Raw genomic sequence first — 25,835 nt, forward strand, 5'->3', positions numbered from 1 at the left:
TATTATCATTACCACTATCATCACCATGGTTACCAGAGCTGAGGAGGGCAGACGCTGCCCCGCTGTGTGTATGTGACTGCTTATCATTCTAGCTTCATTTCTCTCCTCATTCTTCTACCTTGCACTTCAGCCTCGCTGAACTCCTGACAGCTTCCCAAACATGCCTGATCCTCCCTATGCCTTTGTGCACCCTCTCCCTCTGCTTGGAAGGCTTCCCCTTACCTCCCCTCCCTTCCTTCACCCAGAAAATTCCCATGTCCCTTAGGGCTAAACTCAAAATCCTGCAATCTCTAAAGGCTTCCTTGCCCCCAACTCTAAGACAGCTTGGGATTCCTCCATATGTCCTACCACTGTTATGAAACTTTGCCTCCAGATCACCTAATCAGTGACGTGCCTGTCTCCCCTACTGGGCTGTGAGCATCCTCAGAGCAGGGACTGGGTCTTAGGCTTTATTCATCTTTATTCACCAGACCAGGTTCAGGACGCAGATGACATGAATTCCAACCCACACTCAACCACTTACAGATTGTATGACCTGGGACGAGTCATTTCATGTCTTTTGTTTCATCTATAACATGAAGATAACAGAAGGGCCTGCCTCAAGGCTGCCATTATGAATTAACATGAACGCATGCGGAGTGCTTAATAGTAATGCCCAGTACATAGTAGGTGCTCAGTAAATACTTGGTGCATGAAGGAATGGATGAATCAATGAGTGAGCAAGTAATTGTCTCCCTCTCATGAGGTGGTATTTCACATATGAAGAAACTAAGGCTTTGGTGGGGTTATTTTGCTCAAGGTCACACAGCTAGTTTGAGCTGGCTGACTCTAAAAACGCCTCTTCTAACTGCTCTCCATATGTGGTACATAGCAGGTGCCCAGCAAACGGGTGAAATAAACATCAGAACTGACGAGCTGGATCACAGTGGTGGGAGGGGAAAGGCCGTATTGAATGAAGCCTCAGGACAGCACTGTGCGTCTCCTACTGAATCCTCACTATTGTGATTTTTTTGTTGTTCTTAGACTTTTCTGGTTTCCTTCCAATGGCTAGAAAAGGAAACTGGCCCATGCCACAGGATTGGAAGCCTCTGGGCTCAGAGCAAGGATTTCTCATTTCACAGGCCACCCGCAACACTCAGCAGCTCGGCTCACAGTCGGTCTCTGTTCTCAATCTCCCTGATGGCTGGAGAAAGCAGGACAGTGTTTGTTGTTTACAAATTCGTTCCAGGCCCATCACAGTGATGACACTTTCCTCTCTTGCTGCATGAAGAGGGGAGATAAGGAGTCCCAGGACACAAGTACCAGATTTGGGTGTGACGGGAGCCACCCTGAGAGCCACCTTTGGGAGTCTGCACTCTCAGAGCCACTTTCACCATCCAGCCCCTCGGTCACCACAGTGCTGATTGCCCACGCCCATGTCCCCGGTCCCGTGCCACTTTCAAAGAGACGAAGTGACATGGCACAACTAAAGGGAGCTTCTACTCTGGACACTTTGGCTCACTGTCTTACCCTTGGTGGTGACTCCTGTAATAAGTGACTGCCTTGTCCTGTACCGCAGGCAACTACATGGGACCAGTAGCTGCCAGGGACAGTCAGCAGAGGCCGCAGATTCCAGTCCCACTCTGGCACTGACAAGGTGGGGGACTGGGGCGTTGCACGTACCCTCTGCACCTTGCTTTGAGTGCCTGGAAAAGAAGGGCGGGGGTCCCTCACTGACCCTCCACTCCCGATTGATGAAAAGACATTCGGAACAATAAACTGCCCTCCGTGAAGGCTCTTTGTAAACTCACCGTTTGTACCCACAGAAACAGTAAGAGAGCAGCAAGCGCTGGCCTCAGACACTGCTGGGCCAGGTTCCCAGCACGTCGCTGGGCTCGCTGTCGGAAACTAAGATCTTGTCAGCATGACAGGGAAGAGTGGGAGGCTGTTGTGGATTCAAGACGTGGTTTTACCTGGACTGTGTTTCACACACACGTTGTCTTTTCCTGAGTTATCCCTTCCCAGGGGGCGGTAGAGCCATACCTACATCTTCATGCAGAAGGAAGAAACTAAGGAAATCTACACATTTCCTTCTACAGGAAAGGAAATCAAGGGCAACTAATTGTTACTTAGTAAACCTAATCGTATTCTCCCTTTCCCAGTTTTCTGGCTGTGTCACTCACACACCACTCCCCAAAGCTGACATTTTGGGACCGAGCTCTTAAAACAGTCTTTCCACATGAGTGAGGAAGGACCTGCCCTAAAGGAAAAGAACCCCTCTCAAAACAGACATATGGCCACACGAACATATGTATACACCAAGCAAAAAAATAGATAAACTTCTCTTTAAAAAATCTCTAAAAAGATGATAGGTAAATACGATTTCAGAAGACAAAAACAACTAAAGTGAGTAATTCACTTGCATCAGGATCGATGGCGGAGCACCTACTATGTGCCGCTCACCAGGGAACATGGTGCTATAGCACAGACATCATCTCGTTTAATTTCCAGAGCAGCCCTGACAAGGAGGCTTTAGTCAGCACTGAGAGACTGGATAGCTGCCCGAGTCCATAACTGGGGGTGGGGGCAGGATTAGCAGCCAGGCCCCTGTGACTTCGTACCAGGCTGCTCCCTCTAGGTCATCCTCTCCATCCCCTCAGACCCTCAGGAAGGTTCCAACAGCCTCACCACCTCCTCCAGCCATCTAAGTCATGTGACTCCAGGGGATGGCGTGACTGGGATTGCCTCTGCCCAGGAAAAGGTCCTGTTAAGAGAACAGATGTCCTCACTACACACAGGCCAGTTTCAGTTCACACAAATGCCTGCTCAACACACTGCTGGCTCCTTCTCACCCAAGCAGCAGGGTTTTCTGTGTCACCTGAGCCAAAAGCATCCTGAAGAAACACCCAACCCACAGCTCTGGGCAGTGGTGAAGGCCACCTGGGCAGCCACCCAGCACACTGGAGTGGACACTCCTGGTGACATAGGACGGCAGTGTGACTGGAATGGACCACACACAGTTAGGGAAGCCACAGCCATCAGACACACCCACCCTGAAGCATGAGTAATATATCTCCCCCACTCAGCTTTGTCACTCTGGTCTCCTCCAGCCTGGGGGAGGGTGAGGGGTGGGAGGGTTGATACTTGTTATTTCTGCTCCTATACAAATAAAATAGGTGAGCATACTGCGTGTGAGCTGCACTCCTCCTCCTGTCCAGAATAGCAGAGAGAGATGGGGGCAGGGGAGGGACCCAGCTGTCCTCTGGTGGCCAGTATTTCACCCTTTATGGCCTGGTGCTCCTTCCAACTTTATGTATACCCTGTAATACTTGGAATTGGGTTTTCATGCTGTTCTGTTTCATTTGTTATTGATCTACAAAGATGGCCATTTTGATTTACAAAAAAAAAAAAGTCCAACTTAGTAATAAGTTTGGGAAACCCTGCATCCCCCTCTTGGGAATTCAACTGAAGGCTCTAACACGTCCCACAGAAAACAAAACTTACTTAGTTTTAGTTCATTCAATACATTATTGCAAACTTCTTCAACATGGGGTATTTTTAAATTCTTTTGCCTAACACTTATTAACATCTGCAAAATACATCATAGGAAATGTCACGTGCATGGTATAGCAGCTGGGCTTCATTTCTTGCCTGTCCTCCCTCCTGCAATGTCAGACCCTCCCTGACCGTGCCCTACTGCTCGTGCGTCTGTGAGCCTGCTTGTGATTGTCCCTCCTTTCCGCCTGACAAATCCCTCTTCACATTCCAAACCTCTTTCAGTGGACAGCCCGGTGCAGGAACTCTTCTGTGACCCTCAGAGGGAACAGCTCCCTTCTCTGAGCCCGAGGATCCCTGCCAAGCCAGTCCTCAGTGACCCGGGGGCCAGGGCACTGGGCGCAGGCCTCCTGGGGGTGTCAGTCCCACCAATGGCTCCTCTTTTTGGTGGCTCAGATCACAAAGTGACCGTGAGGGCCACTGCCAGCCTCTCCACACGCCTGTGCATGCAGGGCGGGTTGAGTGGGATGGAAGAAGCACTTTATCACTTATCCATAGATGTTATTTATGTTTGAATTTTCACACTGAATTATAATTGTTTTTACTTGTCCGTCTTTCTGGGTTAAGCTTTGAGCTCCTCTGGGTGAGAGGATAATCCTTATTTATTCCGACGTCTCCAGAAACTAGGCTCAGGTGCATCTAAAGTCTAGTAGAATTTTGGAAGATGCTCTTTTTGCTTTTTATTGTTTGTTTGAATATAATGTAAAGAATAAGAAAACGGAAAGGGCTGGATTCGAGTGGAGGAGCACCTGTCCTGGGTGCTCTGAGCTGAGTGATCTCAGGGCAGATGGGAAGGGCTACATGAGGGAGGTGCACAGGGTAGCATGGGGATGGGTGGACAGTGAGGAGAAACTTCTTCTGAATGTGTCCTAATCTAATCTCGGCTGAGCTGCTCTCTTCAGAATCCACATTGGAAATAAAAATAACGATTCCATAGCATTTTTCACCTATCATACTGGCAGGCTTATTTTTTAATGACAATACCTAGTGTTTGTGAAGACACACAACAATGGATGCCCTTTGGAACAGCTCGAGGAATACAAATTGGCACGGGTATGTGTTGCCACATTTGTTTTCTTACTCCAGACAAGCCTAGGCCTTCGGCAAAGCCATTCATAATGAAACGTGCACTGTCCCTATCCTGGTGTTGTCCAGAGTGAGAGGCAAGGATTCCTGCTGAGCCAGTTCAGAATGTCCAGAGAGGAGAGGTGGACATGGTGGGGCCGAGTTTCTAAGACCCTGACGAAGGTCCCCCTCTCATCTGCGTCAATGTATCACAGTGTCCTGTGGGTTTTAAGGTAGAATCTGAGATAGGATAAGAATTTCTGGGACATTAATCACATTTTGCCACCTACAAAATTTGGGAATGCAGCCAAAGTCACTCGACCTTGGACTTGAAAGTGTGTGTCATCCTGAAGGCACTGTCAACAGAGCATTTTCTGTTATTTAGTGTCACCCAGTGGGATGTGCACTTGGTGTGGGGAGTCACGCTCCACAAGGCTCCTGTACCCCACCCCCAAGTTTAAGATCATCTCTCCTGAAAGCTAAAATTAGAAGCATGGTGCTTGACACGAAGGCTCCGTAGGTGTAATTAATAATGCAAAGCCCTCACAAGCTGCATGATATGAATTGTGTTGCTAATTATATTGTTATGAATGTGGTTAAGAGTATTATTAATGCAGGAAATATCAATACTTAAAAGCTTCTCTGGCAGTGAGATTTTTGCTTCAGCCAGCCTGTGAGCATTAAATACTTTCTGGCTTAAAGGCATTTATCTGTACTCCCTTTCAATACATTTAATTAAGAATGTTGACTTCCCAGCGATAGTTGTTTTTTCGTAACCCCCACGTGGAACTTTACTGCAGGGAAAGGTCCTTTACATAAGCACCCGTCTGTCCAGCCAGGCCGATGCCCCTCTGCTAAGGCCTCTGGTGACAATAGGAAGTTGGTGAAGGTGGCCGCCTTCTCTGTCAGTCTTGCTCTCTCAGGGAGAGTTTCAGTTTTATGGACGAGAATAAAACCCTGTTCAGAGTCAAAAGGAAGGGAGCGCCATCAAGTATATGACTTGACAGCGTTGTTCGCTGCCCCATTTTTAGAGCCCACTCTGGAGGGCACAGCACAAGCCACTCTGGAGCCCCCTGAGCTGGGCTTGGCTGTTCACTGTTTCTTGCCTGTGAAAAAGCTTGTTCACACATGGCTTTGCCGCGTCTCCTCCGATTTGTGGGGTAGCTGTCATTATTTCCATTACAGAAGACATGAATGGTTTTATAACTGCATAAATGGTGTGTTGGTGGGGTGACGGAGGGCCCCGTGTCCTTACCTTATTTAAGCCTCGTGACAACCCAAAATCAGGCATTGCTAACCCAGTCAGATAACCCCAAGGCCTGAGGAGGTTAAAGCCTTACCCGGTCACACAGCGTAGAGGGCCCAACTGAGATGGGAACCTGGGGCTGACTCCAAAACCCGAGTCTCTTCCTTGCTTCCTTCAGGGTCCAGCTGGTGACTCTTTCCCTGAGGGTAGCCCGCCATCCCATGTGAATGAGACTGAGGAGTTTCCTGGGAGATGGGGCATCTGGACACTCCCAGCCAGACAAAAAAAAAGGGGGATCACCCTAATTCCACTTCGTAGTTCCTTATTTTACTTCATCCTCCCAGGTGACTGAGATCATGGGTTTATCCCAGAAAGGGGACTGAAGTGTACTGACAGGCTCCCTCCCTGGGAAGTGAGTGACATCCCGGGAATGTCAAACTGACCCACGGCGGGAGCAGTGGGCCACAGTGAGGGACAGAACTGCACTGAAACAAACATGACTCAGGAAATCCCACTAAATGGCCCAGGGATCAGGTGCCACCAGCTGCCGATGCCTCTGTCCGAGGAGATTTTCAGAATAGCATGACGGTTATTGTTCAATGCGGTGTCATGGAGACAAAGAAACAGGCTTGGTGCGTTAGGATGACAGATAGAAAAGCAACACTGATCAAATGTTCACCTCTCTAAATAATTTGCAGCTGAGTTAAGAAGCACTTCAGGAGCACACCAAAAAGTACCAGGCTGCAAGACTTTGCTAATAAAGTTGAAAATATGCTAGTATTAATACAGCTGGCACTGAAGAATAGGAAATGAATGCCTGGAAGTTTGTCAGCTTATTAATCATTTCTTTGTAAGCAGTGTTTCTACTTGTTTTGCTGCAACATCTAACCACAGTTCACTGGCAAAAGGCCGAGTTAGCTTTTGCATTGGCAGAACCACCATGCACTGTGATTCTGTGCTTCTTGTCCACTTATTAATGCTGCAGAGTTTCTGCAATTTTGTCTAAAAATAGCATCAGTTCTGTGAAAAAGACTGCATTCATGGTTTAGCCATGGTATAGAAACACAGAAGGGTGTGTGGGGGCTGTGTGTGTGTGCGCGTGCCTAGGGAAAATCATTGTAATGCCTGAAACCCATAATTTGTTATGCTCCTGAAAACCTTATTTTTTGGCATACTGAAAATGAAAACAAAAATTAAAAGGGAAAGTAGGGAGAGAAAGATAAAGGGAGAGCAGATTTTATTTTCCCAGAACCTCATCTATGCATAATGTTTATTCCTGCTGCACAAAATGATCATGCTAAGCTAGACTAAAACCTCAGAAATGGCCTTTTATCAGAGACCTTCTTCCTAAATGAAACTGTGCTGAACTCATCTTAGGTCCTATTCAGCTTCCCCCATCAGTTAGGACGGCAGAGCATCCAAGGAAAAACTACGATGGGCATATTTCCATCTGTGATGTCTTGTAAAATAACATCCCTTTGGGCACTTTTGGAGAGAACATTCCTCAATAAAAATTATTCCAACAGTAAGGTTTTCCTAACCCACATCCCTGGTTTGGATATGTCCGCCTGTCTACATAGTCATGGCAGCACCCAAGGGCGGATAACACAGTGATGAGTTCTCTAAATCCGTGATCATTCTGGAGCCAGAAAAACTTAAACAAGACAAATAGCGTTTGAGAAGCCACATGAACCCGATGGCGCTGCCAAGGACACAGGTGAAGAGTGATAGGGAATGCATTCTGTAATCAAAGTGTGAGCGATAATGTCTCATTGGTGCACAAATAGAAAAGAAATAGAAAAAGTGAACGGTTTACATATCAGACGTATCAGGTGTTAGGATTTGACGCAGAACTCCTGAGTAATACATTGTTTGCCTTTTGGAAAAATTAAGAGGAAGGAAGTGTCATTCTGCAGCTTCGGCACAAGATAGCAAAGAGAGATGGTAAACTGGGAAATTGTCGTTTCCTAGGCTGCTTCCGAAAGATACCGCTGGGAGCAAAGGGTGACGGGGAGGAAACGAGGAAGCGGGCAGCCCAAAGCTGGCCTGAGAAAAGGGGACTTGGCAGAATATTTTTTTTTACATCAGCCTTGATTTCAAAAACATGTGCCAGAGGAAGAGATAATGTTGCAATAGCAGAGGGTGGTGGAAAGAATGGGAGCTTTGGAATAATCCATTTCTTTAATAGATGTTTACTGAGCACCTGCTCTTTGCTGAGCACCTTTCTGAGGACAGTATTGATAGGAGGTATGCTCAAATCTGGCTCCATTACTTTCTAGCTATGGGCCTGGGGACAGAGCACTTAGCTTCTCTAAAAATGGGGTGGTAGCCTCTGAGAATGGGGATCATCAATCATAACGCATAATGTTGTTTTGAAGATAAAATGAGATAATTTTATGAATGGTGAGTCATCTAAATCTCTCTAAGCCTCATATTGCCCATCTATAAAATGAGGATAATAATACCGAAGTCAGAGAGCTAGTGTGAAGTTTAGACGGGGTAGCAGAGTGACCACGTGTGTGCCAGCCCTCGAAAACAGTAGATGGCATTATTAGGATTCCTTGTGCTGGCTCAGGTGAATAGCATTCACATGCAAAAACTCCCAGAAGAATGGGGATACATGATCATCCCACATTGTCTGTGTCCATCCTAAATGAATACGTGTTTTAAACCAGAAATCAACTGGCTGCTCTTCAGGACTTAGGGTATTAGGTTCTGCCTCAGATCGTGAGGGTTAAAGGCCCTGCTTTCTGGTCTCCCTTTCCTTACCTGGTGCAGGGAAGATGAAGTAAGACAGTTTTCTTCCCTCCTGCAACTTTTCCAAGGGAACTCCGATGTCTTTCAAGAGTTGCAACGTGGCTTCCTCAGGTCTTGGTATAGACTGGCGCTCTGCATCAACTGGAGTGCACAGTAGCCCTGCCACTGCCTTTCCTGGGTTCCCTAATGCCTTTGCCTTCATGAGGCCCCCACGCAGCTGCCGTTTCCTCCTGTCATTTACAGATCACCTGCAGCCTCCAGGTTTCTCTTCATGAACCACTTTTTCCTCTTAAAGTCTTCTCTTCTCCCACCATGCACCTGGCCACCCCTTTCTGGTTCTGCCGGCAAATGGCACAGCATTGAGTTCTACCAATTAGAAGGCCTGCTGCCTTCCCAGTAACTGTGGGCTTGAATACCTGCCTCTGTGCCAGGCCTGAAAAAGGCAAAAATAGATTAGACCCTGTCTTTGGGTTGCTAACAGTTGGCATCTCCCCATTCTCAGGAGACCCTAAACATTGGCACTCCTCTGCCCAGAACCCTCCAATGATGTCCCATCCCTTTCAGACCAAAGGCCAACATCCTCCTTATGATCTTCATACTTCAGTTCCTCACACCCTCTTGGATTTCATCTCCTACTCTTTGCGTTCCCTCTACTCCAACCACACTTCTCTCCTTGATGTTTCTTGAAACCCCCAGGACTTCACCCTTGCTGTTTACTCTGCTGCCTGGAATGTTTCACCCCCAAATATCTCACTTCCAACTTCCTCTAAGATTAGTTTTCCCAGAATATGAAGCCTGTCCAGAAAAAGTCTAGCCATTGTTAATATAACAAGAGTGGTTTGCACAACAGTGATGTAACCTGGCAGCCAAGAAGACTGGACTGCAATGTGCATGTGTGAACAATGATGACTTTACTGTTCTAGTCAGTGGGGGTGGTAGATGCCATTGAGTGAGCAGGTGTACTGTGTGGCCGTTGCATTCAAAATGACCAAGTGAGTAAAGCAACAAATCTGCATCAAATTTTGTGTTAAGCTTGAACATTCGTCCATGGAAACTACTTGGATGATTCAGAAGGCCTCAGCTATGGCAACTGGTGATTGGCAGATTCATCACGACAAATCACATCTCATGTAGAGTTTTTTGGTGAGACAGCAAATCACCCAGGTGACTCAGCCCCCTATAGCCCAGATTTGGTGCCCTGTTACTTCTGGCTTTTCCCAAAACTAAAATCACCTTTGAAGTGGAACAGATTCCAGACTGTGGATGAGATTTAGGAAAATACAACAAAGCAGCTGATGGCAGTTGGGAGAACTATGTGAAGTCCCAAGGTGCCTACCTTGAAGGGGACAAGGTATCATTGTTCTATGTACAATGTTTCTTGTATCTTGTATCTCCTTCCATAAATGTCTCTATTTTTTATTTTACATGACTGCACACCTTCTAGACAGACCTTCCTTATGTAATAATTCCTTTAGTAAATTACTATTTATCATATGAAATTCAGGTATAACTGAGCCTCCTATATATTTATTTGCTGAATGTGGTGACCCTAGCAGAGCTTTTTACTCCAATGTCCCCTTCTGGGTGATTGTATTAGTTTTCCGTTACTGATGAGACAAATCACCACAAACTTAGTGTCTTAAAACAACACAAATATAGATCAGAAGTCTGGCAAGGACCTCACTGTGTTAAAATCAAGGTGTTGGCAAGGCCATGTTCCTTTCTGGAGGCTGTTGGGGAGAAGCTGTCCCCTTGCCGTTCCCAGGTCTGGAGGCCACCTCATTCCTTGGCTCCTAGCTGCCTCCCATCTTCAGAGCCAATAAGGTTAGGCCTGGTCCTCAGGGTCCACCTTTCTGACTCTGCTCTCTGATTCCCGACCACTTTTAAAGACTCTTGTGACTATCCTGGACCCCCCTGTTCATCCAGGCTAAGCTGTCCATCTCCAGGTCAGCTGACCAGCCATGTTAATTCCCTTTGCCATGTCAGCTGGCATGCTCACAGGTTCGAGGGATGAGGGCACCGTCTACACAGAGATATTAAACTTCCTCACACAGTGACTGTAGCCAAAGTATCCAGATTCTCAGCCCCCTCAACTCCCAACATTTCACATCTCCTTCCCCTGCTTTCTTTGTTCTCTTTGGTACTCATCACTAACATATATCTTGTGGTTATTTAACTTTTCTTATCTGTCTCCTTTACTAGAATGTAGTTTGATGAGAGAAGTGATTTTCTTTACTTTTTTTACAGCATCCCAGAACCTAGACAAACACGGGGCACATAGTACACATTCAATAAGTATGTGTTGAATGAGTGAGAGAATGAGCGAATAAATCCCAATCTCCGCCAACTCCATTTTCATAAAGTGTTGCCGTTATCAACATGAATCCTGCTTTTCACTTCTACCCGATCTTACTTCTGTCCCCGGGAAGGGAAACAGCTGCTGATGGAAGGTTCCACAGGCACGCAGTGATCGAGCCACCGGGAGAGCTCACGCAGCTGAGCACTCCATTACTGAGAAATCACTCCTTCCTTTGTGTCACTGTGGAGCTGGAGGGCCGTTGCCTGGCAGAAGCTCCCCAGAAGCATGCAGGCAGGCCTTCCAAGTGCAGCCACACAGTGGGGGCCCAGGGCCAAGAAGGACAAGTCCATATCCCCACACTGACCATAGCTCAGAAATGCTCCCAAACAGCAGCCATGGGGGTGCTAGCCCCACGCCCGGAACACAGTGCTGTCTTTAATAGTCTTGTGGGTGTTTACCCCGGGGCAGGAGGCAGGCATAACCATGCAGTTAATGTTCAGGAGGGATTATAACTGCTCCAGCAAGATAGTCATGTTCCTTGGAAACTGTCACCGACAGCTCCCAAGGACCATATCCAAATTCCCTTACTCGCAATAGTAAGATTATAAAGCCCATTTATAAATGCTAGTGTTTAAATGTTACCTCTCCGCAAGTACACGGTTCCTCAGTTCCCAGGGAGAAGTAACCAACATACTAGAAAAGCTATCCATTTCCAGTGAGGCCCTGCGTGGACGAGTGCTAATATTCCCAGTGCTATGATGGACAGCACTCACGGGTAGCGGGGAGGGGGTTGCGGAGCAGGGGTGGGATTCTCCATTGCTTGGAGACTCGCAGAAGCCAATGTTTGTCTTTGGGATATTTGGTGATTTTTTGTTGAGCCAAACACATCAAAATGCCAATGATGCTTTTCTTATGCAGAGGGAACATGGATGAAAGAAAAACAGTATGATTGTCAGATTGCCATTCAGTATTTATCCTAACGGCCTTTGCAGAGGGCTCATCATACACAGAATGCTTCCACCCACATCAGTGGTACCCTCAGCTATTCCAGGGGACAGAAGCTGAGGCCTGGACAAAGCTGACCACCGCCTGCCTCTCCACTATGGCTTGCTCGCTAATCTTATTATGTAGTGGTTTCCGATAACGACGTTCTCTCTTGCATTCAGATGTGTATTCCCTCTGCCCGAGATGGCCATCTGTCCTCTATTCCAGCCGTCCTCTTTTTCACCTGTTCTCTCGTAAGCCATCTTTTTAGGTCTCAACTTAAATGTCACTTGCTCCTGGCACCCTTTCCTGACACCTCTTGCCCTTCTCCTCTATTATACACCCCATTTGGGGTTCTTGTTTAGCACCTGTCTCCCATCTAGACTGTCAGCTCCAAGGGAGGGAGGTTGTGTGCGCCGTGTTCAGCATCGCATCCCTGGTACCCAGGTTGCTACAGTTATAAAGTGGATGAAGCAACACCTGACCCAAGTCTAGTGGGGAAACTATGATAGTTCTCTGTGTCAGTTTACCTAAGCTATTGTCTTAGCTCGGGCTGGCGTGACAAAATACCACCAACTGGGTACCTTAAACAACAGAGATTTATTTCTCACAGTTGGCTGGGGAGTCCAGAATCAAGGTGCTTGTTGATTTGGTTGCTGGGGAGGGCTCTCTTTCTAGCTTGCAGATGGCTGCCTTCTCCCTGCATCCTCACATGGTCTTTCCTCAGTGCGCACACAAGGATAGAGAGAAATTTCTGATGTCTCTTCCTCCTCCTACAAGGTTGCCAATCTGGCAGATTAGGATGCTACCTTGATTACTTTATATAACCTTAATTATATCCTAAATGCCCTATCTCCAAATACAATCACATTGGGGGGTCTGAATCTGGGGGGGGCACAATTCAGTTCACAGCAGTTATAGTACCAGTTATTTAAACAAATAGTAATCTAGGTTTTTCTGTGAAGGTGTTTTGTAGATGTGGCTATGATGTATAATCAATTGACTTGAAGTAAAACAGATTACTGGTGGGTAAGCTTCATCCAGTCAGTCAAAATTCTTAATAGCAAAACTGGTATTTTCCAGAAAAGAGGAAATTCAGCCTCAAGACTCAAGCATTACTCCTGCCTGGAAGCTCTACAGATCTCAGACGTGCTAGTTCGTACAATCACGTGAGCCAGTTCCTTAAAATGCTCGTCCACAGACACACGTATCCCATCAGTTCCGTGTCTCTAGCGGACCCGGGCTCATACAGTGCTGTACAGTAATATAAAGGCAGGGTGTGCCGGAGGCCACTCAGTGATTCTGACCCACCAGCCTTCATTTTCAGTGTCTGATTCATCCAAAGGCACGGTTGGTCAGTTTTTAAAATGTATCTGAAATTTGCTTATCGTCATCTAGGCGATAGCATTCCTTAGATGTTTATTAATGATTGTGAGGTACTTCCAGGCAGGTGTTTCCTCTTCCTTTGGAAGCACTTCAGCTACTGTGCCCCAGAACTTAGAGATGCTGACGGAACACATGGATAGGGTATCTGAGGCAATGGCCCAGCAGTCAGAACAAGTTATTTACAGGAAAAGCATAGCAACTAAACATTTTAGATATCAATTATATCGCCAAAATCTAACTCTTACGCAGGAAACGTTCATAACATTTTAACAGGTATGTCCTGATGAGTTTGCACATGGCTTCCATGAAGCCCCTGCCCCTGGGCTTGGTTACACCCCTGTCGTAATAACCATTTAGGGACCACTTGCCTTACGTTAAGACCTAGGTACATACTTTAAGCACAGTTTTTGTTTCTCCTAGCAACCCAATTAGTTAGGTATTATTGTTATCTCAACTTCTCTGATGGAGAAACTCAAACACCATGAAACTGAGTAACTTGCCCAAGATCCAGCCATTATTAAGTAGCTGGAATTTGAACCCAAGCCTAATTTACTTGCAAAACAACTAGCTATGATGCCTCCATGCACCAAGGTCCTTGATCTTTTTGATGTTGCCCAATGTCTCATAAATCAGAGTTCCCATCAGAGTGTATCCAGGAAAACTAAACCCACACCAGGCAATTTAATAGAGGAAGTTTAATGTGGCGAAGTACTTATAAAAGTGTTGGAGCTAGAAAAGCAACCAGTGGAAGCTGAGGCCACCCTAGGATTACCAACCACCATTCCCAGGGCAAAAGGCAGAAGGGGTTACTGTCAGGCCACCCGGTATTGAAGGTGGGACCATAGTGGATTTGTAATGACAGCTGTTGGAGGGGTCATCTGAACCACACAGAGGACAAGAACTATCCTTACTTATTTCTTTCCCCGTGTAGTAGGTTGAATAGCATCCCTCAAAAATTCACGTTTACCTGGAACCTCAGGACGTGACCTTATTTGAAAATTCAGTGACCAGTGTCCTTAGAGAAGAGAAGAGAAGACAGAGACAAAGGGAGAACGCCATGTGAAGATGGAGGTGGACATCGGAGGGATGCGGCTACAAGCCAAGGAACACTGAAGACAGCTGGAGCCGCCAGAAGCTAGAAAAGGCCAGGAGGGGCCCTTCCCTAGAGCCTTCAGAGGGAGCGAGGGCCTGCCAAAACCCTGATTTCAGATTTCTAGTGACAACACCTGGTGTATAGTATTTTGCTTTGGCAGCCCTAGCAAACTAACTCAACCCGCTTTTCCCCAGTCTTCCCCAGTGCCTCCAGCTGGCCAAACCTCGCCCAAAGCCATCTGGCAATGACAGTGGGAAAGCAGTGTGGGGAGTATGTACCCTACCATACAGAGCTGGGAAGAAGGGTCCGAAGGCAAGTAGGCAAATGACCAAGCACTGTGGAAGGGGTGCCCATACCGAATGACACCACAGAGAGTCAAGTCCATGGGGTCAGAAGGAAAGAGAATGAACATCAGGAGCCTTGAACTGTCTCTTCATGGGCCTGCCTGGGGCAGCAGAATCCCTGAACTGGTGTAGTCTGATGGGGTCCCGGTGGGTCAGAAAAGCAGCCAGTGACCACACTGGTCATGTATAGTCATCCTTCCTGACAGGCGCAGAATTGAGATCAAGTCATAGCTATTGGAATGTGCGTGCATGGCCTCCTGGCTCTAGGAGGAGGACAGTCCCTCCAACACCTGAGGTACAGCTGCTGCACTCTCCTCTCCCCAGCTTGGATGTGATAACTCCCCCAACAAATCAATTTACAAAACAATTGAGAACAGGCAGAGGCTCCCCTGGTTGAATCTTCAGATAAAAAAGAGGATGTTTTGAATTTGACAACCAATCTTCCTTTAATCCTATCAGGAAATAAACCCAAATCACAATCTGATGTTTAGGAATTGCATAGCTTCTCAGAGAAAGCGTTTCTGTCTCCTCCTTCTGTGTCACCCTCTGAGGCTCAGTGGGTTTCAGTCTTGTCATTCACTGTTAGCTGTTTCTAGATGGGATTATCTGCTTGTTATGTTCTGTTTTCCTTTTAGATTCCATGTTCCATTGTTCTATTGTTTTAATATAAGATCTCCTTTGGTGATGTGTTTCTTAATTAGGAGAGACTCCTTCACCCTTAGATAAGAGTTTGTTTCATAATCACTCCCACTTTCTGATTTCTTTCGAATTCATATTTAGACACAGGAGTAAGTTACTAGAGGAAAATAAGACTATGGTGTGTGAATGTAAATATTTTGTATTTATCTCTGAATCTAAAAATGGGTATTATCAGGGACATTAGCTACTAGAAGCCTGTGTACCATTGGCCTGATTACCATCCCTTGGAGCAGTACGTACAGTGACCCCCTATGTCCCAAGAAGACCAAGTGATTCACTTCCCAAAGTAGCTAACCAATCACGTCACACATTGATCTCCTGGCTCAGTGGATCATTGATACAGCCAGTATGTACTATAATGCCAAACTCCATTACCTGGGCTCTGACCTTCTTCCAGGCATTGCAGTGAGGATTGGCATATGCTATTTCAAATCATCAACAATAAGTACCATTATCTCCACTCTACAGATCAGGAAGCTGAGATTCAGAGAGGCTAGAAATCTTGACCAAGAACACACAGCTACTAAAATGGCAGGATTGGGGGTTTGAACCCAGATGAATCTGGTTCCAAAGCCTGCACTGCTCCAGTACAACCCACATCTCTGTGTGCATATCCATACCATGCAAGGAGCAATACAAAGACGGTGAGAGTCTTTGAACTTGGCATCTCAGCAGCCATTTAACCACTCAAAGGCAGAGAGGTAGACTACAGAGCACAGGGTTGAAGTCAGGCAAACTTGACTGTGAACCTCTTCTCTGCCCTTCAAATGGCTGTATAACCTTGGATACCTTATAATAATCACACTCTTTAACATCAGCTCTGGATGACTTAATAATGACTTGGAGTCTGTTTCCTCACCTGTAGAAGTGGGCCAGGAGGTGGTGAGGGTTAATGATTTAATATATGTCAGGTACATACTCCAGGAGCAGGCATAGGTTAGATATTCCAAGTGATTATTAAGTTATGACTCAACAAACATTTGAGTATGCCTAACACTGTGTTAAATAAAAGGGAGACAAAAGTAAATATAACTTGCTATAGATCAGGAGATGAAACAAGTCCACGAGAAAGGGAAATTCCCAATGCAAATGAAAACATGGGGATGCATGTAGATTAGTAATAAGAGCTATAGCAGCAAGAGTCCCTCGTGGGTGGGGGTGGTCAGAGACAGTTGTGAGATTTGAGCTGGACCTTGGAGGACATCAGTGGTCATATTGGTGAGACTCAAATACGGTTTGCAGACTTGCTCTGAAATGGAAATCAGCTACAGTTTTGAACACAGTGTTCAGTCCATCTGACATTTTTTGACACAAGAGTTTCTCAATGAAGGAAGCAGTGAACTGGATTATATTCTGCCTCAAGCTCCTTTTCCTGCCAGTTTGCCGACACCTCCTTTGAGCAGCACTGGCTTAAAGCAAAGGGCAGTGACCTTTCTTTGAATGGCCAGATCGTAAATGTTTTTGGGTTTCCGGGACATGTAGACTCTAGCAAGTATTTAGCCCAGGCATTACGACAAAAACGCAGCTTTGACAATACATAAGCATGGCCATACTTAGCTCACAGCCCACTCCTTGCCACCCCTTGGTTAAGGTGACTGGGAAGGAGGGAAGACGGTCTTCTACGCAAGAAGAACAACATGAGCAAAGGTTCAAGCTGGTATAGACATAGTAATCCTGGCCAAGCCTATGTACAAAGAATAGGTACGTCAAGCTCAGGGGATGTAATCCATCATTCTAAAAAGATGGAATTAAAATGTTGGTGGTAAACTAGTCCTAGGTTTGGGATTTAGCCAAAGGCCAAGCCCAGGGTATCCTGTTTTAGGCAAGAGCCAACTCCAACAGGCACCGCCCAGTCTTAGGCTCAGGCAAGGAGGTGAGCAAGAAGAATGAGTATGAATACATAGCTAAGGAGAGTCAAGTTTCTCCAGGAGTATTGTCAGATAAAAACAAAGCAAAGCAAAACTGTCTGCATTTGCTAAGCCCTTTGTTACTATGAAAAGGCGGGCACCCTGGGACTGAGCTAAGATCTCCCAGCCTACCCAGGACATGTAGTAAGTGGGTACATACACATGCATTTGTGCAAAGCATTCTGCACAGAGGAGGCAATCAATTATTTATCAGATGGACAAATTCATTACCTCTAAACCCACAAAACAGTGCCTAATTTGTCTGCCATTTGCAAATGACTCCTTGTTATTAATCTGGCCAAGATATCTATTATCCATCCATCCATCCACGCTCATTCAGCAAGTCACTATTGTGGTTACCGATTTTGGTTCCACACCCAAAGAGTCAGTGCTGAAGCCAGAATCCCAGAAAAAAGAAGTCAGAAGCATAGGGGGAGCGAGCCCAGCCTAAAACTTCACAAAGTCTGCAAAAAGGCACTGTGGGAAATTTGCTAGGATGGGTGATGGCTTTTGGGGGTTCCTAACTAGACATGGCAGGGACTCTACATTAAGGGGCTTCATCTCAGAGAGGTCAGGGCTTGCTGGCTCCCACCGCCCTGGGATCCCTCCTCTCATCCTCCACCCACCCCAGGAGGAGACCAAAGTGAACCGCAGTCCTACTCAGAGGCTATGTAGACGCTGCTGACTTGGTCTGTGGACTTTCTTTTCAGGCCAAGGGACTGACCCATGGGATCTTTGCAGATAAAATTGTTCCTCAAAATCAAAGAACCCTGTGTTTTTATGTTTAGTTCCAATTTATATGCGTTTGAATGATGTGTGTGTATGTGTGTCTAGGGGGAAAGGCATGTATATTGTAGGCTGGTTCATGCTTATTACTAACCAGGGGCTCTCCACCTGGACTCAGTGCATGGAGATATAAGAGGATTTATAAACCTCCAGATATTTTGTACAAAACTGGAAAGATGGGCTGCAGAGCCTTCACCAGATTCTCAAGCGGGGCTGAGACCTCAGGGACACCAGGAATCCTGGCTCCAGGAGGACTTGGCTAGTAACTGGGGGAACCCGCTCACTCCCCGAACCTCCTTCCTAATCTTGTTTTATAATGCCTGGACCTGGGCTGTTGCCAGACGCTCTGGCTTGCTTACCAAGAAGGCGGGCTCTTGTCTGAGCGAGTTCTGCCACCTACAGCATGCAGCCCAGCAAAGCCACCAAGCTACACAGCAGAAAGCTGAAGTACAAGTATGTTTGCATCCGTGAATAAGGGGAGCGCTGCCTCCCCAGCTCAGAACCCTCCCCTGGAAGAAAAGGACTGGGACTCCTGATTAGTATTCAGAGATGTAAATTCCTCTGGGCTAGGTTACAGCACTGGGGAGGTATTTTTACATTAGAGAATAGAGAAATCCTGGCGATTAGCACCTGAAAAGGGTTGCCCAAAGCCCAGAGAGGAAAGGCACTGGGAAAAAGCAAGATAATGAGCTCCTGGGTTCTCACAATAAACGTGACTCTCCCATTTCCTAGTATGTTCAGTGCCACAGGTCCAAATGGGTAATCTTCGCCATGTGACTTGTTATGTAATGCACATTTGCTTCAGAAATGTGTGATTTCCTGAGATGCATGAAGTATAAACACAGTGTAGTTTTCTTAGTGTGCTCAGGTCATTTTGAAGGGAGCAGAACACTTTTTGAGACATAGATTCTTAGTCTCATCATTATGCCTCCAGCCCCTAACAGAGGGCCTAACACTTGGGAGGAAGTTCAGTAAATGCTTTTGATCTAAAGTAATAAAAATGTGGTTTCTTTTGTAATCAGCTCTGCACTTGCAAATACATAATCACAATGTCTACCAGTTGTTGGACGTATTATCTCAAATTCTCACAACAATGTCAAGATGGGTATTGTCTTACTAATGAACTGACACCTGGCATGAGTAAGTGGCTTGCATACACACCTAATGACAAAGTCAAACCTCAGCTTCTAAGTCCACGCTTGTTCCACTCCCTGCATGCACTTCATATCCATTGTAAGCTCATTTCTCAAGAATGGGACTAGTGGTTTGAAAACCTTTTAAACTTTATTTTAATTTTAAAAATATGTTTTCTCAGTCTTTAGAACTCTCTGAAAACTTTCTTGCTCTTTGAGCTTAGATGCAAACATTGTCTGACCCTCTCTGAATCTAGGAGTGGTTCTTCTTTGGCAGATAACCCACTCCTAGCTCAGTTTGTAGAGGTGACTGTGGAATGCTTCACTCTGATCTCAGCCTCAGTGCCTGGGGAAGGCTGCAGGTGGTCCGTAGCTTGCACATATTTTGATTCCAGCAAGGGATTCTTAATAGAGAAAAACACACAGAATCTTCACAGATGTAATTGCACAGTAATCTGCCCTCTTTCACAGCTTTTCCCTTATTAACAATTTCAGTTTCGAAAAGGAGTCCACGGTAAGTGAGGGGACAGACAAGAGTGAAGATGTACCCTAACTATTCCAGGGCTCATGATGCACAGCCTGCTTCGCTGGGATGGCTGGGTGACTGTCTCTTTGGCTCACACGGGGCTGCTGTTGATCCGGTTTGGAAACTTTGCTCTCTTCTTCCAGAGAAACTGCAAATGGAAGGCGATTACAGCTGGCCCTAAAATGGGGTTAGTGGTTTTGGCAAAGTTTGGATCATCAGCTGGTAAAAGGGGCCAAGGGATTTTTCTAGGTGAAGGTGATCTTGATTATCACGGGTAGAGCTGAGAGCAGAGGAAAGGTATGGAAAGGGGAGGGGCTGAGAAGAGAGTGAAATATGCACCGAAAGCCATGGGATTTGCGTGCCTTACTGTCAGTATTCATCTATCATAAAGCCCAGCGTGTGTACGGCAGTGGGCTTCAAGCTTTAGTAGTGTTTATCAGAATTAGATGGGAGTATGGTTTTTAAAATGCAAGTCCCACCTCCAGACCCTATGAAACAGAAAGGGCAGAGCCTGGGAATCTGTGTTTTAATAACCAGCTCATTTTGTTTTTATGGAAATGTTCCTGAGAGCACACTTTGAGGAGCATTGGCATAGGAAGATCCTCCAGTGTTTCTAAGAGTCACTCCTTAAATGCATCCATTCATTTGCACCAAACCCAGGAACAGAGATAAAAGGCACAGTCTTGGCATTCGATGAGTTCAAAGTCAAGTGGAAAATGTTGACAGACCTGGAAGCAGATGCTTATGAAGTATGAGTAAGTGTATAGAGCAGAAAGGGCTGGGTGCTATGAGAGAACTATAGAGAGGCACCCAACTCAGCCTGTACGGTGAGGGAGGCGTCACAGAAGAAGCAACTTTGTCTTCAAAGTTACGTAGGCATAAGCCAGGAGGAGGAGAAGGAAGAATGCCAGGTGGAGGGGGCCCAGAGGACAAAAAGCAATGGGGCCTCTAGAACAGCACTCGAGGTGTGGAATGGCAGAGGGAAGGGGGTAGAGAAAGGCTGATGAGGGTAGAGATGGCACATCTGCCGTTCATAAAACGACATTCTTCCGCATGGGAAGGTGCATTGCCAATGTTTGTGTCACTCTAATTGCGATGGATGCCTCTTTCCAAGTTGTGGTCTTTGTCCTCTTAGACACTCTCAGTGCAGCAGTATCCTGATAAGCTTCCAGCTGGGAAGGAATTGAGAAAGCCCACAGCAATCCGAATGGATGTACCACCTTGTTCCATTCCTTAATCTTTGTTACCAAAGTAAAGCTGAACTTTGGACTAAAGTAAGGCTGAAAAAAACCTAACCAAAGGCAGGAGGAAGGTGGCAACGTGCAGAACCACAGAGAAAACTCTCACACTGAATGCCGGCGTGTTATATGCATTAAAACCATGTGTAAAATACAAATGAGTGCATGAAAGAAATTAAAGTGTTCAGTAAGAGTTAGGATCAAAAAAGTACCTGTTGTTGCCACTTTGTTCTCCCAGGTTTCAAAGATGGCTTCCAGTGCTTCGGAATCTACATAAACTAGCATTGTAACTCACCGTGGGTGGTTTTACAAACACAACAACGGCAGAAACCAGAGTAGAAATCAGAGCGTGCTGTGTTGCCCTGCAGAGAGCTTTTTTCTTTAACCAGAGAGAATCATTTGATTTCAGAATAGAGCTGCATATATCCACCCAACAGGCTGGACAAACTGTGTACGTGTGTGTGTAGGACACATTCAGCTATAATGTGATATTATAAATGATAGTAAATTAAGTGGGTTTTATCAAATGTTGGTAATATTTCTTTTTTAAACTTGTACAGAGAAAATCAAAACCAGGGGAGAAAAAGAAAAATACCCTTAAGCTTCCTAATTGATTCCAGCTGTTCACATTATTTATTGCAAATAATATTATCAAGTAGTGAAACCCCCACGCCTTTGAACTTCTTGCAGTTGTGTGTAATACTGGAGCCAATGCAGGAACTGATGTCGAGACATAAAACTTACAACCTCAGTCCACGAGACTGCCTGAAGACCTGCTTGTTTCAGAAGTGGCAGCGGATGGTGGCCCCGCCAGGTACGACCTTGTCCTTCACTCTCATTCTGGCTGCATCTTCTGAAGCTTCTTCTGGGGGTGGGGTGAGGTGATGTGAAAGGGAAGAGAGTGGTCATAAATGCATCGGGAAAAGGAGTTTACTGGAGATATTCTGACCATGATTTTGGACTTAAAGACATTGAAGTTGCAACGGGCAAACATGCTTAGGCCTCGTCTACCATCTCCTCACGTGCCAGGTTAGAACACAAAACCCAGAGCGGTGAAGTGATTTATTTAATGTTACTGAGGAGATCTTGAGCAAAGCTGAAATCAGATCCCAGTTTCCCTGTCTCTCAGTTCAGTGGTTGCTCCACTGGACAAGACTGCTGGCTTCTCTTGGCCTGGTGTCCTTTTGCTTCTTTTTAAATGAAATGATAGAAATTATAACAATGGAGGGAGATTGGGAAGAAGGAAGGAAGGAAGGAAGGAAGGAAGGAAGGAAGGAAGGAAGGAAATATTTTTCTATGTTTTAAGATATATAATATCACAGGGTATTCTGATCATGAGGAGAGCACATAAAAGATTCCATTCCCCCACTTCCCTAGAACGCAGCGTAGACACTAAAGTCTCCAGTGAGGTTCTGAAATTACTGCTTCTAGTCGTCACTAATTGTCTTTCTCTCTAATGCATTTTCACCCCCAGGCTTGTGTTGAGATTCACTGATTATAAAAGCAAAATGTATCCCTTCACTAAAAATTATCTTTAAAGAGTAATTATTAACACAAGGCATATAGCTTCCTGAACCACAAAACATAATGATCACCTTCCACTGGTAATTGGCCAGGAGTTTTATATAAAATGAACACAGCAGATATAATTATGTACATATTTAGAAAGCTGACGAAGTGAGCATTCTTTTACATAGAATAGTTGTATCCCCATCTTACAAGAATTTTACAAATTTAGAACATTTTTAAAAATATATTACATAGATTTAAGTTGGCCTCATTTTCTATTTTAATATCAGTAAGCCTTTATGGAAAAAAAATTCTACACAATGTTTTGAGCACCTATATTTTCCAACATATGCATATGTAACTCATATATTATTCATTAATTTAGTCACTTAGTCAACAAATATTTATTGAGCCCCTACTAGGTGCCAGGCACTGCACCAGCCACTGGGGGTACCACATGGAATAAAAGTCACAGTTCCAACCCTCACAGACCCTCCATTCTCTTACTGAATCCTCACAATATAATCTCAGGAGCTCTTTGTTGTTATTCCCACTGTATATCATGGGGCCTGACGATTAACTTTGCCAAAATCAGCTTCATAATTAATCAGTGAAGGAGGCCTGTGTCACAGTAGCTTCTATGTCTACCCAGTTCATAATTCTATTACCATGGCTAACCACTGTCAATGGATGTAATCCAGAGTATGCAATTTAGGTATATTTCCCCCAAATTTCATGAAGAAAGTATAGATATCAAAAGAAGTAACAGATTTCAATTATTGAAGTCAAAGGAAAAAAAGATGCTTGTCAGAGGAAACCTGGGCACTTGCTTGGCTTTAGAATGTGCCACTCAACTCTTCTCTAGCTCACCCCATGAGCTAGAGCAACTCTGTTCCCTTGTTTCCATAACGTTCAGAAAGAAACACCCATAACTCTCTATGAATAGAGATGCTGAGCCCTCTGATGAAACTATTTGAATATAAGAGACAAAATATTTCTGAAAGAAGAAATGGTATATAATTAGGAACATAATTCTCCTCTTCTCCATCAAAAGGCATGAACAACTTGGTAGACTAAGTGATCTTTGACATGAGCCTGGAAGGAGGCTCACCCCATCATCCATCAGAAAATGATGCAAGGCACTCTCGCCTAGTTTCTCTATGGCCCTGGCTTATCTTCTCTCCACCAGAGTTGAGTCTACAGTAGGGTTAGCAAAAAGGATGGTCTTCCCTGCCATTTACCTGCCTGGGAAAGGCTTCCGAAGACTTCTCATTTACAAGGCAAAGATTATACTCTTTCCTAATTAAGAAGAGCTGCTATGAATATAAAATAGTTATGACATAGAAAACATTAAAAATAGAAAATAAGAACATGGAAACACTGAGTAATGCTCAGTACATAGTTACCATGAGTCCCTGTATTTTCATTAAGACACTACCCATCCTTCAGGTGCAAAATATTTCTATTTCTAAACAGGCCTTTCTTTAAAAGGTCTTGCTTCCCTTTATTAATATGCTGGTTGTAACATACTAAGTCCTTTTTTTTCAGAGATTTCAAAATCAATACTATTCTTTAAATATAGGGTCTAACAGTGGAATTTGGGAACCACACCAAGCTTGGGACTCCCTAAGTTTGGTATTCACAGCTGATAGAACTGTCACTTCCTCTTTTTACTTGTGCTTTTGAAGGTAAAATAGTGCTGAGCTGCAATATAACACTTGACCAGTAGGTGCTGCTGTTACACACTGGCTCACTAAGTTTCCTCTTTCTCTCACACCTTGGAGGCCTCCTAGGGATCCCAGAACCCTCCTTTTGTTATAAAGAAAAGGTATACCAGAGAAAAAATATTTCCCAAAATTTGGTAATACTAATAATCCTTTTAATTCAACTATGAAAGTGGTATTTGCAGCTCATCCCTAAAATAATAGATTACAGACATATATTTGAAATTAGAAATAGTGATTAAATGCAAATCATTTTCTTTAGATGCAAAGGAAAAGAATTGTGCACACTTTGTGCTAAAACTCAGCCAACAGCTGTCTCCTTTTATTTGTTTTGAAAAGTGAAAAGAAATAGAAAAGATGTAAAGAGTCTACTCTTTTTCATTTACAAAAACAGCTGCAGAGGACCGTGTCTGAGGGTTGCCCTGGACCTGATCCTCCTTTCATTTTCCATATTGCAGCAGAACCCACAAGGCAACCGACAACGAAACGGAGAAAAAGGAAAAACTCCACCAGCAGCACGTCCAACAGCAGCGCGGGGAACACCGCCAACAGTACTGGAAGCAAGAAGAAAACGCCAGCCGCCAACCTGAGTCTGTCCAGTCAGGTACCTGTAAGTCTCGCTTTCCTTTTAGGCCTGAAATCCTGCCTTTGCCTGTCTTCCAATTCCAAGGGGCCCACGTTCAAATCTCTTTTGGCTGAAATGCATTCTGGGCATCTGTGGGTGGGGGAGGGGAAGGCGGGGCTGGGGTTGGGACAGGAGGGTGGAACTCTGCCACGGAAACATTCCCCTGCAAACCGAGACTTGGAAAGGAGTGTGAGGAGTCTGTAATACAATGGGACCTGAACTAACAAGCCATCAGAGTCACAGACAGGAGATATGTTACTTAAGGTTTAATTAAGATACCACTGAGCCGCGTGCCTGGTGGCATATAAGGGGCTCTGGGCACCATCACCAGAGACCCTGTGCTCCACTGGAAACCAGATCCTGGCACTCAGGCTTCTCTTACTGTCATTTGACTGGGCGTCCCCAACACGGGCGTCCCCTCTCATTTTGAGACCTTGGTAATTAACAGGGCCACTGAAAATGCAGCTTAGTGGATTTCACTTCTCCCATTTCACTTGCTCAGGGTGGGGGCCGTGGGGGGTGGGGGGGCAGGGGCGGGTGGTAGAGGATCAGCCCCTAGTTTGGTCTCCACACTCTTGACCTCGATACCTCGTCTTTCATTTCTGGGTCTTGACAAGGGACATGGAAGGGGCTTCGTTGAACTCCAAAGCTAACAGCTGAGGGTCACTCCCAGGTACTGCAAACTATCCAGGAACTTTCTCCATCTCCTATAATTTCTTTCCCAGTTCTGTCCCTTCCACCTAATTTCTTGCGAATTCCTCACTCTAGAATTAGATCATTTATCGCTCTTAAATTTTATGTTCTTTTAAGCGTTTGCTGTCCCTTCTCCGCACCACGACTACGTGTGGTCCTCTGCCTTTGTCATGTCACCCTTCAGCAGGTGTGTGACTGTCGTCTGAATCCAGACACTTTCCTGGTGCTTCATGGATGTCCTCCAGATACCATGCCTTCAGACACGTGCCCTGTTTCTTATTGCTCCC

General features: G+C 45.4%; 1 protein-coding gene across 10 annotated transcripts in view; it reads left to right on the top strand.

Moving 5' to 3' along the window:
• Positions 1–25,835, top strand: part of LDB2 (LIM domain binding 2) — a 329,224-nt gene that overhangs the window by 297,432 nt on the left and 5,957 nt on the right. For 4 of the 10 annotated variants that reach the window (XM_045182729.3, XM_045182732.3, XM_045182728.3 and 1 more), the window contains exons 6-7: positions 21,688–21,811; positions 24,689–24,840. In XM_045182729.3, coding sequence (XP_045038664.1) covers positions 21,688–21,811; positions 24,689–24,840 — 276 coding nt within the window. The remainder of the gene's footprint in view (positions 1–21,687; positions 21,812–24,688; positions 24,841–25,835) is intronic. The other 6 variants (XM_053922422.2, XM_045182733.3, XM_045182726.3 and 3 more) reach the window with 3 other exon arrangements.

The sequence above is a fragment of the Desmodus rotundus genome, chromosome 4, assembly GCF_022682495.2.
Source record: "Desmodus rotundus isolate HL8 chromosome 4, HLdesRot8A.1, whole genome shotgun sequence".
Taxonomy (NCBI): Eukaryota; Metazoa; Chordata; class Mammalia; order Chiroptera; family Phyllostomidae; genus Desmodus; species Desmodus rotundus.